At 39.1% G+C, this 15325-nt stretch overlaps 1 protein-coding gene across 1 annotated transcript in view; it reads left to right on the top strand.

Annotated features, from left to right (window-relative positions):
- L2HGDH (L-2-hydroxyglutarate dehydrogenase) overlaps window positions 1-13747 on the top strand; it is a 32702-nt gene extending 18955 nt beyond the window's left edge. The window contains exons 5-10 of the mRNA XM_049767287.1: window positions 276-438; window positions 2264-2298; window positions 4512-4679; window positions 5931-6088; window positions 6330-6461; window positions 13474-13747. Of these exons, the coding sequence (XP_049623244.1) occupies window positions 276-438; window positions 2264-2298; window positions 4512-4679; window positions 5931-6088; window positions 6330-6461; window positions 13474-13669 (852 nt within the window). The 3' untranslated portion in view covers window positions 13670-13747. The remainder of the gene's footprint in view (window positions 1-275; window positions 439-2263; window positions 2299-4511; window positions 4680-5930; window positions 6089-6329; window positions 6462-13473) is intronic.
- Window positions 13748-15325: the final 1578 nt, after the last annotated feature.

The raw sequence follows: 15325 nt of genomic DNA on the forward strand, positions 1-15325 counted from the left end.
AGGCCAGAGCGATAGCACAGCATTAGGGCATTTGCCTTGCATGCGACTGACCGAGGATGGACTTCCATTTGATCCCCGGCATCCCATATGGTCCCCTGAACCAGGAGCAATTTCTGAGTGCAGAGCCAGGAGTAACCCCTGAGTTCACCAGGTATGGCCAAAAAAACAAAAACAAACAAACAAAAAAAGGTAAAACTATCTCTTCTTTAATCCTATCCTCAATTATTTTAAATGTCATTCGTATTCTTGATTTTCTTTCCATAATTTTGTCCTAGGGTTTAATGGCTATTGACTGTCCATATACTGGTATTGTGGATTATCGTCAAGTAGCTTTGTCATTTGCTCGGGATTTCCAAGAAGCAGGTGGCTCTGTCTTGACCAATTTTGAAGTAAAAGAAATTGAAATGACTAAAGAGAACTCTTCAAGCAGTGCAGATGGTAAGACATATTTGCCTTTCTTCTGAATACTTGTCTTGACTTCTAGAGAGAAAAAAAAAAACAATGCTGGGACTATTTGTGTCTGGCAAGTGGTAACTAGAGTGAGTGAGGCCAGTATCAGGGCAGAGATGGACACAGGTATGGAGTGGAGGGAAGAGATGAGAGAGAGAACAGACTTGCAAGAAGTAGGCTTTTTGGAGTATTTTGTAAGGATGACTTAAAGGCATAAATTGGGCACTTCTTCCTGGTAACAAAAAGGGGCCCAAGAGATAGCACTGTAGGGCATTTTCCTTGCAAACAGCCGACCCAGGACCAACGATGGTTAGAATTCCAGCATCCCATATGGTTCCCCGTGCCTGCCTGGAGCGATTTCTGAGCACATAGCCAGGAATAACCCCTGAGCGCAGCCAAAAACAACAACAAACAAACAACAACAACAACAAAACCAAACTATTGAGACTGTTTATGGAAAAATGAATCCTTAAAAAAAGCTTCTGGTGGTGGGACTGTTGCACTGGTGATGGGGGGGGGGTGTCCTCTTATACAACTGAAACCCAACCACAATCATGTTTGTAACCAAGGTGTTTAAATAAAAAACAAACAAAAACAAACAAACAAAAAACACTTCTTCGGAGTCTTTCAGATTCAAGTTAGAATTCCTTGGGGATGTGTTTAAAATGCAAGTTTATCTTCACCGAAATCTTAGAATCTGTCTGGGGTTGAGGGGAGAGCAAGACTAAGCAGTTCTGACCCCCCACTCCCATCCTCCCCATCATCTGACATGATCTCAACTGGGGATGATACTTTGGATTTGTTTTTTGGAGGAACTACTAACTTGGTCAACAAATGATTTATAAGCCTCTTTTCTGTTGGGATATTTGAAAGGAAAGAAAAAGAAATTAATTTATTCTTCCTTGACAAGTTTTTAATATCTGGACCATCTGAATTGTACTCCTAGTACTCATGTATATTGTGAGATAATGAGCAAAATTGCTAAACAAACGGTTATTATTAGTAACTAGCATAATAAGTAAATGTATAATGCATTAGAACATCATATTCTGTAACTGCTGAATGTCTGCTTGGCAAGATTTTAAGGTAGCATATATCTATTAGAAACTAATTTTGTGTACTGTTAAATATTATGTTCAGTATTGTGTCAAGTATTGTGTTAATGATTGCTTCATACAATCTAGAATCTCCAAGCACTCAGGTAACCACACTGGATGACAAGATTTTTCAAAGTCTAACATTATTCCTATAGGAAAATCAACATTTAGACTTATAATTGACTGACATCATGGATTCTAGGGCTGTAGTTCAGAGAAAAGCTGAAATTGAATATGTAGGGGCAGAGGTGGGGAATTTTTATAATTATATATTACATGAATTGTAATGTAATGGACAAAAAGTATGTTAAAGTTTTACATATAGTCAAATATGAGCTAGTTTAGGGCCCGGAGAGATAGCACAGTGGCGTTTGCCTTGCAAGCAGCCGATCCAGGACCAAAGGTGGTTGGTTCGAATCCCGGTGTCCCATATGGCCCCCTGTGCCTGCCAGGAGCTATTTCTGAGCAGACAGCCAGGATTAACTCCTGAGCATCGGCCGGGTGTGGCCCAAAAAAACAAAAAAACAAAAAACAAAAAAACAAAACAAAAAAAATATGAGCTAGTTTAGTTAAAAGTTTCATACTGAAAATTGGGGTTTAATCATAGTGATGACATAAACATATTTAATAGTTATTTACTAGTGTAAGCTTTTAAGTAATGTAGTAATGGAGGTCTTATTTTATCAAAGTTCAATCTTTCACTAATTCTTTTTCAGGAATAAAATATCCAGTTGTTATAAGGAATACAAAGGTAAAGATTCTTTTTTATTTGTTTGTTGTGTTTTGTTTGGTTCACACCTGGCAGTGTTTATTACAGTTACTCAGTTCATAACAGTTTAGTCAGGATAGGAATAGTGGCAAATGTTTTTGGACTTACTATAGGAACTAGTCCTTACAGTATAGTGAGAGGAGCTGGGAAACTAAAGGCTCAAAAGGGAAGTTTTTGGTTTTCCAGCCAAATACTGAAAGGGCAAGCATGCCCTTTTGTAACATGGGACAACAAACAAGAAGCTCATGAGAACATCTGAGGACTTGCTTGCCTTTGTCTACTCTCAGCAATGGACTGCCACAATTTTTGGTTAGTAAGATCAGGAGAGGGGAAACCGAGCTGGACATGGAGTGGTCATTTTCTTGGGAGTGTGTATTTGTCACCACACTGAACTAGAATGACATTCAGAATATAGTGGCTTTTGTTTTTATTTCTGTCAGCTTGTACACAGTTTCTTATTTGGTCAACTTTAAGTTAGATACATACAGGAAAGGGAATTCTGTCAAGCATTGTTCCCAGCTTAACCAATTTGGCATCCTTTCATTCCCCTCTTAACATAATTTTTTTTTCATTTTCCCCAGAATATTTGGTAGTAGCTGAAGATATTTTTGCTTGTTACACTGATAGAGGGAGACATTGCTCCTGTCACAAAATAAAGAGGCCAGGAATGCTATTATCATCAGTAAAGGGGAGAGGTCCCCATAATCAAGAGGTATCAGGCCCCCAAAATCTATCAACATTCTCAATTTACATGAGACACTGTTTATTATTAAGAAGATATGAGAGAGATGAGTACATTAAACTTGCCAGACTACCATAACACATCACTACAGAGTGATTTAAATAGTAGAAATGAACTCTTCTTAGTTCAGAGATAAAGTCTGAGATCAAGGAGTCATTAGGGTTGGTTTCTGGTGAGGCCTCTTTTTGGTTTGTAAACGGCTGCCTTTTCACATTGTCCTTACATGTTTTCATCTCTGCTTTGAGAGGTAGGAGAGAGAGGTAAGGAGAGAGAAAAGGGAGAGTAGTGAGGGGGAAAAGACCAATAAATTTACCTTAAGTAAGGATTGACTAATTGTTTACTCTGTAGAAGCAAGGTATGGGAGTTAGGGTGTGGTAGGAGTTAAATTATTTTAGAAATAGGGTGCTAAATTAGTGAACCCTGGCAGGGCAAGCTGAAGTTAAGCAGATATTAATCACAAAATAAAATTTGTGGTAAAATATAGTCACTTAAGATGAGCAGTCTTCTAGTCATTAATGCAAACCTGGGGCTGAAGAAACAATGCAAGGGTTAAGGTGCTCACATTGCATGTGAATGACTCCAGTTTGATCCCAGCACCAACATGCGTATTTCTGAGCACTACCAGTAATATCTTCTGAACACCACTGGGCATAGCCTAATAGCTCAGCCAATACTTCCTTCTTCCAAATAATAAAGCAAACTTTAACTACTATGTGTGTTTCCCAGAAAATAAATGTGGTTTCTAAAGTAATTTCAGTTTGCAAAGTAGGTATTGATCAGGAAAGTGAAATTGGTTGGTGGGTGGTTATAATTGAAATTGTACAAAATCACTCAATTGGGATTATGTGAAACAAAGTGAGTATGTGGTTGGTAATTACTCAAGATAAGACAGGAGAAGCTGTTCAAAATGCAGAGGCTACATGGTGGGAACCGACTAAATTAAATATGCGTCTTTATGCAACAAGTAGTCAAGAGGGTTCGCTAGATCTTAGTGGAATAGATGTGTTTGTGTGTGTGTTTTACTACATGTCCTTGTCAGCTCAACCTTTAAACTGTAAAATCTAAGGTGACACTTATTTCTCATGACATTTCTCTAAAAGTCCACCTGTCACTTGAAGCACATGATGTACTTTGCTGGTGATTTTCTTTTATTTTCTCTCTCTCTTTTTTTTTTTTTTGGTTGTTTTTGATTTTGGGGTTTTTTTTGCGGGGGGGGGGGGGTGTCACACCTGGCAGCGCTCAGGGGTTACTCCTGGCTCTATGCTCAGAAATTGCTCCTGGCAGGCTCAGCGGAACATATGGGATGCCGGGATTGAAACCACCGACCTTCTGCACGCAAGGCAAACACCTGACCTCCATGCTATCTCTCTGGCCCCCTAGTTTTTTTCTTTTAAATGTAATTATTAGAAAGTATTTCCCTCTGTCAAAGCACAGTTTTCTCTTGTTGCTGCAGGACAAGGATGTTCGATGTCAGTATGTTGTAACATGTGCGGGACTTTACTCAGACCGGATTTCTGAGTTGAGTGGCTGTAGTCCAGATCCTCAAATTGTACCATTCCGGGGAGATTACTTGCTTTTGAAGCCAGAAAAATGCTATCTTGTAAAAGGAAATATTTATCCGGTCAGTAACAATACTTCTGGATTTTTACACTTCTCAAGATGATTTTGGGCAAAATGAGCATGAAACAAAAATTTGTGCATAGGCCTGTAGTCAGATTTTTTTTTGGGGGGGGGCACACCCAGTGACACTCAGGGGTTACTCCTGGCTATGTGCTCAGAAATTGCTCCTGGCTTGGAGGACTGTATAGGACACCAGAGGAATGACCCTTGGTCTGTCCTACGTTAGCACATGCAAGGCAAACGCCCTACTGCTTGCGCCACTACTCTGGCCCTAGTAGTCAGATATTTTGAAAAGCTCTTTATATAAGCCTCTTACTTATATCTCTTTTAGTTAAAGCCCTAAATCTTTGTTCTGGTCTCGTAATCATTCAATTATAATTTAATGACAAAGGTATGTCTCCAGAAAGCATGAGTACCATAAGAACACCATGGGAAGGAAAATTCAAGAGTATTCAAGAAAGAACCCCATTCTTCCTCCTCTTTGGTAGAAGCACTCAGAGAGAACTATTCTCTATAGCAACTCCTTCGAGGTCATGATCTGTAGGTAAAGGGGATGTGGTCACTTTGTAGTTCCATAGTGTCAAGACAGAACTCTTTAAGTGCAGAGTTTACTATTCTCTGTAGAGCTGATAGGTTGAACCTGATACAGTGACCACTATTCAGCTATTTAATGTTTTTTGACTTTGCTAAAAACATCAGCTTCCACCTAATACATTCCACTGTACAAACACCTATGCTGTGATTGAGCTGTGCTTTTCTGTGACAGCTCGGCTTGTTCTTGCTAACCACAAATATTGGTGCTTTGAAGGGACAGGACATAGAATAACCTGGATAAGGGCATTATTTTTTTTGATCACACCTGGTGGCGCTCAGGGGTTACTTCTGGCTCTGCACTGAGAAATTGCTCCTGGCAGGATCGGGGGACCATATGGGGTGCCAGGATTTGAAACACCGTCCATCTTGGGTCAGGTGCATGGAAGGCAAATGCCATACAGCTGTGCTATCTCTGTGTCCGATAGGTTATTTAAAAAAATATTTTTTCTCCAGAAAGAGGAATGGATGGAATGGTGTGTATTAGTGTCAATAGCACAGTGGAATTTCTAGGCAAAAGTAAGGAAAAGCTACGCTGAGTACAGACTTAATGCACATTAAAAATAGCAAGTATTTTAAAGTATCAGTTGAATACTTTTATCTATGCTACAATTCATTATGAAATGGAGCTAATAAATACTTTGCTGTGTAAATTTCTTAGGTCCCAGATAGCCGATTTCCTTTCCTAGGAGTTCACTTCACCCCAAAGATGGATGGCAGCATTTGGCTAGGGCCAAATGCAATTCTTGCCTTTAAACGAGAGGGTTACAAACCCTTTGACTTCAGTGCCAGAGATGTTATGGATGCAGTTGTCAAGAGGTAATGACTTTATTTACTCTAAAAAAGAATTTCATGTGTTTATATTTTCAATGTAGGAAATTTAGACCTAATCTGCTTATTTGTTAAATCCTCATATTTGTCATTGGTCTACTGGTTTTGTTTATTGTTTTTACTGTTTTTTTTTCCTTAGACACCATGTATAAACATATTTTCTAATAGTTGTAAAGGTATTTTATAATAAAAATGTTATTTTCCTTTTAAAGTTATTTTATTCTTGTAGTGGCTTGATGAAATTGGTGTGCCAGCATTTCTCGTATGGTGCAAATGAAATGTATAAAGCCTGTTTCCTCAGTGAAACAGTGAAGCAACTTCAAAAGTTTATCCCTGACATTGCTATCAGTGATATTCGGAGGTAAGGAAAAGCCATACTTATGCATATACTTATGCATACCTATGGTATGCAGCCATGTCATAGTGAACTTAGGAGGGAGGTCTGACTTGGTGGTGGGTCTTAAGCACACTTGAAAAATCACCTGAGGGGCCAGAGAGATAGCATAGTGGTAGGGCGTTTGCCTTGCATTAGGCTGACCCAGGACAGCCCTGGGTTCGATTCCCGGCATTACATATGTTCCCCTGATCTGCCAGGAGCGATTTCTGAGAGCAAAGACAGAGTAACCACTGAGTGTTGCTGCATGTGGCCCAAAAACCAAACAACAACAAAATCACCTGAATTTTTGGATGCTTTCTTTCTTTCTTTCTTTCTTTCTTTCTTTCTTTCTTTCTTTCTTTCTTTCTTTCTTTCTTTCTTTCTTTCTTTCTTTCTTTCTTTCTTTCTTTCTTTCTTTCTTTCTTTCTTCCTTCCTTTCTTTCTTCTTTCTTTCTTTTCTTTCTTCTTTCTTTCTTTCTTTTACTTTCTTTCTTCATTTGTTTCTTTTCTTTCTTTTTTCTTTCTCTCTTCCTTTCTTCCTTTCTTCCTTTCTTCCTTCCTTCCTTCCTTCCTTCCTTCCTTTCTTTCTTCCTTCCTTTCTTCCTTTCTTTCTTCCTTCCTTCCTTCCTTCCTTCCTTCCTTCCTTCCTTCCTTCCTTCCTTTCTTTCTTTCTTTCTTTCTTTCTTTCTTTCTTTCTTTCTTTCTTTCTTTCTTTCTTTCTTTCTTTCTTTCTTTCTTTCTTCCTTCCTTCCTTTCTTCCTTCCTTTCTTCCTTTCTTCCTTTCTTCCTTTCTTCCTTTCTTCCTTTCTTCCTTCCTTCCTTCCTTCCTTCCTTCCTTTCTTCCTTTCTTCCTTTCTTTCTTTCTTCCTTCCTTCCTTCCTTCCTTCCTTCCTTCCTTCCTTCCTTCCTTTCCTTTCTTTCTTTCTTTCTTTCTTTCTTTCTTTCTTCCTTCCTTCCTTCCTTCCTTCCTTCCTTCCTTCCTTCCTTCCTTCCTTCCTTCTTTCTTTCTTTCTTTCTTTCTTTCTTTCTTTCTTTCTTTCTTTCTTTCTTTCTTTCTTTCTTTCTTTCTTTCTTTCTTCCTTCCTTTCTTCCTTCCTTTCTTCCTTTCTTCCTTTCTTCCTTTCTTCCTTTCTTTCTTTCTTTCTTTCTTTCTTTCTTTCTTTCTTTCTTTCTTTCTTTCTTTCTTTCTTTCTTTCTTTCTTCCTTCCTTCCTTCCTTCCTTCCTTCCTTCCTTCCTTCCTTCCTTCCTTCCTTCCTTCCTTCCTTCCTTCCTTCCTTCCTTTCTTCCTTCCTTCTTTCTTTTCTTTTTCTTTTCTTTGTTTTTTTCTTTCTTTGGCTTGCTTGCTTGCTTGCTTTTCTCAACAAACTATTGAGTGTCTTTCTTTTGCCATGAGTGTCTTTCTTGGACCTGGCTCCTTTATGACCCTTCATGTTTGAACAGATACCATTTTAGTTATCTAGACTGGTGTTTCTCAACCAGGGGCCATATGGCTCCCTGTAGGATATTCAAGGAAGGCACAAATAAAGATGGTGTAAATAGGGGATCATGGCATGAGACTAGGAGGCCAGTCATGAAGTGGAAAAGAAGGTGACAGGAAGGAAATCGGTCAGAAGGGAACTGAATGGAACAAAGATTGACAAACACTGAGCTAGACTATCTGAAGCCATTTTACAGAAGTCTTCATTGTAGCTGTTCATTATCAGGCCCCCTGTGTCTAGCCACCATTTCTATTGCCAGAGTCCCAAGATGTATCTCAGTGGTATAATGTATGGCTCACATGTATAATACCCTGGGTGTGATTCCTGGTAACTCCTCAAAAAATATTTCCTGAAATTAAAAAAAAAAATCTCCCTGGCCCTTAATTCTTATGAAAGGATACTTTTTGATGTTAATTTTAATAAGATCATCAACTACCAGCTTATACTAATTAGGAAGCAAACACAGCCAACATATTGTGCTTTGAATTATTTTTTCTGGTTTTTGAGCCAGACCCAGAGGTGCTCATGGTTATTCCTGGCTCTGCACTCTGAAATTGCTCCTGGCAGGCTCTGGGGACCATATGGCATGCTGGAGATTGAACATGGGTTGACCGCATGCATGGCAGATGCCTTACCTGATGTGTTATCACTCCAACCCCATGCTTTGAATTATTCTTAAAATCATTTGGAAACATTGTCTTATATCTGACATCTATATTTGTTTGTTTATTTTTGGTCACACCGGCATCTCTCAGGGGTTACTCCTGGCTCTGTGCTCAGAAATCGCTCCTGGCAGGCACAGGGGACATATGGGATGCCAGAATTTAAACCAGCGTCCTTTTGCATGTAAGGCAAATGCCTTACCTCCTTGCTATTTCTCCAGCCCTATATTTTGGGTGGCAAGGATCAGACCCAGGGCCTTACATAAGCAAGGCATATGCCTTACATTCCAGGCCCTACCTGACATTCTACCTTGCTTACTTTTTACTTCTTTTATTCTTTCTTGTCCCCCGCTCCACTCAGGATCATAGAAAAAGGGTAGAAGTGGGCTGTGGAATGATAAAAGTCAGTCCAAACCCTTGATAACATGGGAATAAAGCAAAGTTAAAACTTTAAAAATATGCTTTTCTTAAAGGATATTTGGACTTAGTCTGATTTTTTCTAAATGCATTCAAGTCTATTTTCTTTTCTCTCCATTAACATATTTTTAAGATGAACTTTTTGTTTTCTGAACAAGCCAATTATTTGTTAGGTCTATCCAAAGTATACTTTGATGTACTCTTTCTGCCTTAATCCATTTCTCTATTAATCTCTAGGAACTAAGTATCTGTCCCCTCAATAACAGCTGCTGAATTTGCCTGGTATAAAATGTCAGTAGATTTGACAGTGTATCTGGGAAGAGAACAATAACTAGATCAGCTGTCTCCCTCAGGGGACCATTCTGGTCTAAACCTGACTCTAATGTATCATTATCAGAGCAGCCTCTTGGAATCCTTAGAAGAACAATGAAAACCCAGCTAATGCTTTTATTGCTAACTCTCTCACCTCTCTGCTCAAATTCTGAAATGAAAGGCATAAAAATTCTAGCCTTGTTTTCTTTCACTTGCCTATAAATAAAAGCTTTTATGTTTTTAGTGGTGTGCTTTAGCAGGCTTATTATGTATTATGCCTGAGAACAGATTGGTCAAATCTGATTTCTGTTGTTGCTATTAATATTCCTTGGAAAGCACACTGAGTGGGCATAGTGAGTTCTCTGTGTAAAAGGTTTCTGTGAACTCATTCTCCATATACATTATCAACGTTTTATAAGAGGCTGACTCTTGGATTTCTGAGGTAGCACTGGACTGGAACTTATGGGTTTGGGTCTGGATGTAAGGATGTGAATTCAGTTATCAGTTTTATTTACAATGTAGTAGAAGTGGGCCCTACATTACTGTAGACAGGTGCATTTGGGAATAAATTCATCCCAACCATAGCTGATTTCTTTTGGAGACAGAGAAGCTGAATACACTCTGCAATTGGACTTTTTCTTTTCTGTGATTCCTGCAGCCTTTGGTATAGGAAATGATCATAACATAAAGGAAGAGGTAAAGAAGTGTTGATACCATTCATATGAATGTAAATAGTGCTATAGTTTGTGGATCACATAAGCAATGGAAAAGCAAGCATGCAAGTGATGAACTCCTAATTTCAGAAAGTAATTACCTCTGGGGAGAAAACTAATTGAATCTACCGAGTGAGACTGCTGGTGGGCATGTGTTTTTCAAAAACGGGAGAGGCAGAGTGGTAGTACAGTGAGTAGGTATTTACCTTGTACATGGCCAACCTGTGGTCCTTTCCTGGCACCCTGTATGGCCCTACAAGTCTCCCAGGAGTGATCCCTGAACAAAGAGCCAGGAGTCATTCTTGAGCACTTCCGGGTATTGCCCATAAAGGAGGGGGGAATGTTCATTATGTTATTCTCAATATGATGAGGTAGACCAGAAATATTAAATAAAAATAAGATCAGGTCGGGGTCGGTGAAGTGGTGCTAGAGGTAAGGTGTCTGCCTTGCAAATGCTAGCCAAGGAAGGACCACGGTTTGATCCCCCGGTGTCCCATATGGTCCCCCCAAGCCAGGGGCAATTTCTGAGTGCTTAGCCAGGAGTAACTCCTGAGCATCAAAGAGGTGTGGCCCGAAAAACCAAAAAAACAACAACAAAAATAAGATCAGGAGACTTTCCCATAGTTTGGCACACAAGCTCTGTCTTGCCTTATTCAATTTATAGCTTTGGAAAGCCACAAATGTTCTATTGATAATATTGAATCAGTGAATTAAGCAGTATTACATCATAAGAGAACCAAAGCATCTTTTGTGTGTGTTGGGGGGGGGCACACCTAGTTAGTGCATAGGGCTTACTCCTGATTCTGTACTCAGGGATCACTGCTTGCAGGTTCTGAGGCTCTTATTTGGTGCTGGGGATTGAATCTAGGTTAGCCTCAGACAAGCCAAGTGCTCTGTCTGTTATACTATTGCTCCAGCCCACACAGCAACTCTTTTAGTGGCATGTTCTTCCTAGAATAGGATCTTTAAACTGAAGAACCTTTGGAAGGCATTCAACTTGACTTTTCGTTGCCTAGCTTGAGCACATTGGGGAAGAAATCATTGATGAACATTAAATTAGACTAAAATAAAGTTATAGACTGACAACTTTGTTGCATCAATTAGATATGCAGTCTTTTCATTGTCAAATGATTGTCTCTAAGATTCTTAATTTAGGCTCTAATGTTGTTTTATTTTGACATGGTATTTAGCCTTGTGTCTGTTAACCATGTAAGGATGTAAAAGATTGTAATTGTCTGCCCTATATGCCTAGATTCATATTTTGGTGTGGGGGTCACACCCAGCAGTGCTCAGGGATTATTCTTGGCTCTGCACTCAGAAATTGCTCCTGGCAGGCTCAGGGGACCATATGGGTATCCGGGGATTAAACCCAGCATTGAACCCGAGTCTGTCCCAGGTTGTCCACATGCAAGGCAAATGCCCTACTGCAATGCTGTCGCTCTGCCCCCCCTCATAGTTTTCAAAATAATTTTGAAAAAGACCTTATTTGGGGGATTTTAGGCTAAATTATCAGGCAATTTTTTTTTTATAAATGATACTAGAAACTATTATCAGTATGAAATGCAGAGGAGAAAGCTAATCCTTGCAATAAAGATGATCTAGATTATAGAGTTCATTTTTGAGGCCAAATAATTATTTGCCATGGGAGATCGTCCAGCTCATTGCAGTGTTTGGCAGCTTTCCTGGTTTCTACCCACTCAGTGCCAGCAGCAATATTCCTCTGGTTATGGTTGTGACAACCAGTAATGGCTCGGACATTGCCAGATGTCCTCTAGGGGGCAAAATTTCTCTTTGTTGAGAAATACCCATTTGGGAATTTGGTAACTCTCAGACTACAAAATAATAGTCTAGAGAAAACATAAAAAAATATTTTGAAATACGTATAACTGAACATGTAAAATGAAAGTAAGAACATCCTTGGAGGAAAACAAAAGAATTTGAAATCCTGTACCAAGTGTGCTGATGTCCTGAAAGGCTGGGGAGGATTTTTGGGGAGAAGCATCTCAATGATCATGCGGAGTACTGGGGATCAAAAACATTGGCCACATGCAGGCAAATGACTTATCCTCTGTACTCTCTTCAATCCTGAATTTCCTTGTTTGATATTAATATAGCTGAGTTTTGTTTTTTAATTAATATGCAATATGCATACAGTAAACAGTATAAATTTTAAGAGCTCAGTTAATTTTGGCAATTACATAAACTCATATTAATCGTGCAGAGCAGATAAAAAACATTGGGAACTTATATATATATATTTTTTTTTTGGTTTTTGGGCCACACCCCTTTGATGCTCAGGGGTTACTCCTGGCTATGTGCTCAGAAATCGCCCCTGGCTTGGGGGGACCATATGGGACGCCGGGGGATCGAACCGCGGTCCTTCCTTGGCTAGCGCTTGCAAGGCAGACACCTTACCTCCAGCGCCACCTACCCGGCCCCGGGAACTTATATTTTAATTGTGATCCAAGTGTTGGAAAGGAGGCTTTGGAGCTCTAAAGGTAAAGGGTTGAGGTTGGGGCTGGAGTGATAGCATAGTGGTAGGGCATTTGCCTTGTAAGCAGCCGACCCAGGACAGACTCAGGTTCCATCCTTGGCATCCCATATGGTCCCCCTAACCTACCAGGAGTGATTTCTGAGTGCAGAGCCAGGAATAAACCCTGAGCATCTCTGTGTGGCCCAAAAACCAAAAATAAAATAAAATTAAAATACAGAGTATGAAAGTTGAGTAAGTACCAGCAGAAATCAAAACTGCAATGTGATGGGTAATTTTTACTTATGCATTTATCATTTATTAAATTTTAGCTACTCCTAACTGTGCTGAGTGCTCACTTCTGGCCAGGCTCGGGATCATGTATGATGCTGGTTGGGTTGGTCAGCTGTATGCAAGGCAAGCATCTTACAAACTATGCAAAAATCTCTCTGGTCCCAATTATGATGGGTAATTTTAAGACATGTCTACTGATAGAAGATAGAACAAACAGATAAAATATTAGGAGATTTTAAAACACACACAGTTAAAGTACTTGATTTAATTACTATGTTGAAATGGTAATTTAGAATCCCCCCCCCATCTCCATTAATATTAAGAATGTAAAAAAACCTTACAGAGCTCAAAATATTCTATACCCTAAACACGGTTCTCAGCAAAATTCAGAAATTGGGCAGTGAAAAAACCATGTTCTCTTGAAATTAGGTTAAAAATGAGTGGCAAAAACACACTTCTTATTTTGGAATTAAGATAGAATTTTATACCAATTACAACTGACAGTCTGTAGCTAAACACAAACCTATTGGACTTTCACATAGTTGTGTTATTTAAAAACACAAAGACATGATTGTTTTCGGAATACTTTGAAACTACTGACTCGTTCCATCTCTTTCAGTCAGTTGACTCCTACTCCTTTACTTTTCTAGAGGTCCAGCTGGAGTAAGAGCTCAAGCCTTAGATAAAAATGGAAATCTAGTAGAAGATTTTATATTCGATGGAGGAGTTGGGGAGATTGGAAATCGCATTCTTCATGTGAGAAATGCACCTTCTCCGGCTGCTACTTCTTCCCTGGCAATTTCTGGAATGATTGCAGATGAAGTACAACAAAGATTTAAATTGTAAATAATAAATAAGAGCTAGGTATGCAGTTTTATCTCTACATTCAGCAAGTAGAATATATTAGTTGCATTCTTAACTTTAAAATCCATCTTTTTTTTGGTGAAAATCCACCATCTTTATGAATGTTAACAATTGTACATTATGAGTAGTTCTTGCTAGTTCTTCAGTCTTCAGTGGTTGAGAAACTAAAAGAACTTAGAACTGATAGGTAAGAGTAGTCTTCAGGGGGCTGGAGCAGTGGCACAGCGATAAAGCCTTCACCTTGCATGTCACTGACCTAAGACAGACTGGGGTTCGATTCCCCTGGTGTTCCATATGGTCCCCAAGCCAGGAGTGATTTCTGAGCACATAGCCAGGAGTAACCCCTGAGCGTTACTGGTGTGGCCCACCCAAAAAAACAAAAACAAAAAAAATAGTGATCTTCAAATTTCCAATCTTGACAATTACATAACAGAGTTCTGTCATTAAAAAGAATCATCTTGTCGGGGCAGGGAAGGTGGCGCTAGAGGTAAGGTGTCTGCCTTGCAAGCGCTAGAGTAGGACGGACCGCGGTTCGATCCCCCGGTGTCCCATATGGTCCCCGCAAGCCAAGGGTGATTTCTGAGCGCATGGCCAGGAGTAACCCCTGAGCGTCAAACGGTTGTGGCCCAAAAACCAAAACTAAAAACAAACAAAAAAAGTAATAATCATCTCGTATTTTTGTTTTTTAACATTGGCTGAGATTACTATTTATTCATGTATGCATAATAGAATATATACAATTATACATGCATGTTTGTTTTTCAGGGGTTATAATATGCACAACTTTTGTACATTTTTAGAGATTTTGAATAATTCTTATATGCACAATGTCTGTCTTTTTTTTTTTTTTGAGATTCTATAATTTTTTCTTGGGGGAAGAAGTGTGTGGTATCTGTTGGTCTGATTCTTGTAATTCTGAAATAGAATTTGAAAATAGGAATATGAGTGGAAATGGCAGCCTATTGATTGGGAAAACTTTTTGTACAGAACTACCATCTAATTGAGAGATGTGTGTGTGTGTGTGTGTGTGTGTGTGTGTGTGTGTGTGTGTGTGTGTGTGTGTGTGTGTGTATGATCATACCCAGAAGCATGCAGGAGTTACTCCTGGCTCTGTGCTCAGAAATAGCTCTTGGTAGGCTCAGGGGACCATATGGGATGCTGGGAATCGGACCCTGAGTCTGTCTTGGATTGGCTATGTGCAAGGTAAATGCCCTTGCACTTTGCTATCTCTCAGGCTCCTAATTGAGAGATTTTCATTCATTCTATTACATGTACTCTTTCAGGACTAATTTTCTGTTTTCTATTTTCTTGGCTTTGTTTTTTTGAGGGATGAATTGAAATGTGCATTTTGGCTGATAGGACATTTTTTTATGTCTTTTTTTCCACTCTTAAGTCTCCATGATCACATTGATTGAGCTAAGCTATCAATTCATATTAATTCATAGTAATGAGCTACACTTCAACTCATGTTAAAGAAGAAACAAAAATAGGTAAATAGATTAGGTGATAATTTGATTTGAATGAATATATTGTGAGTATACAGAAATGTTCATTGAAGAACCAATGATTCTTCATAACAACTGTTTATTTCAGAAAATGTGACACACAAGATTTTTCTGTTCACTTACAAGACTGTCA

This window comes from Suncus etruscus, chromosome 2, assembly GCF_024139225.1.
Source record: "Suncus etruscus isolate mSunEtr1 chromosome 2, mSunEtr1.pri.cur, whole genome shotgun sequence".
Lineage (NCBI taxonomy): Eukaryota > Metazoa > Chordata > Mammalia > Eulipotyphla > Soricidae > Suncus > Suncus etruscus.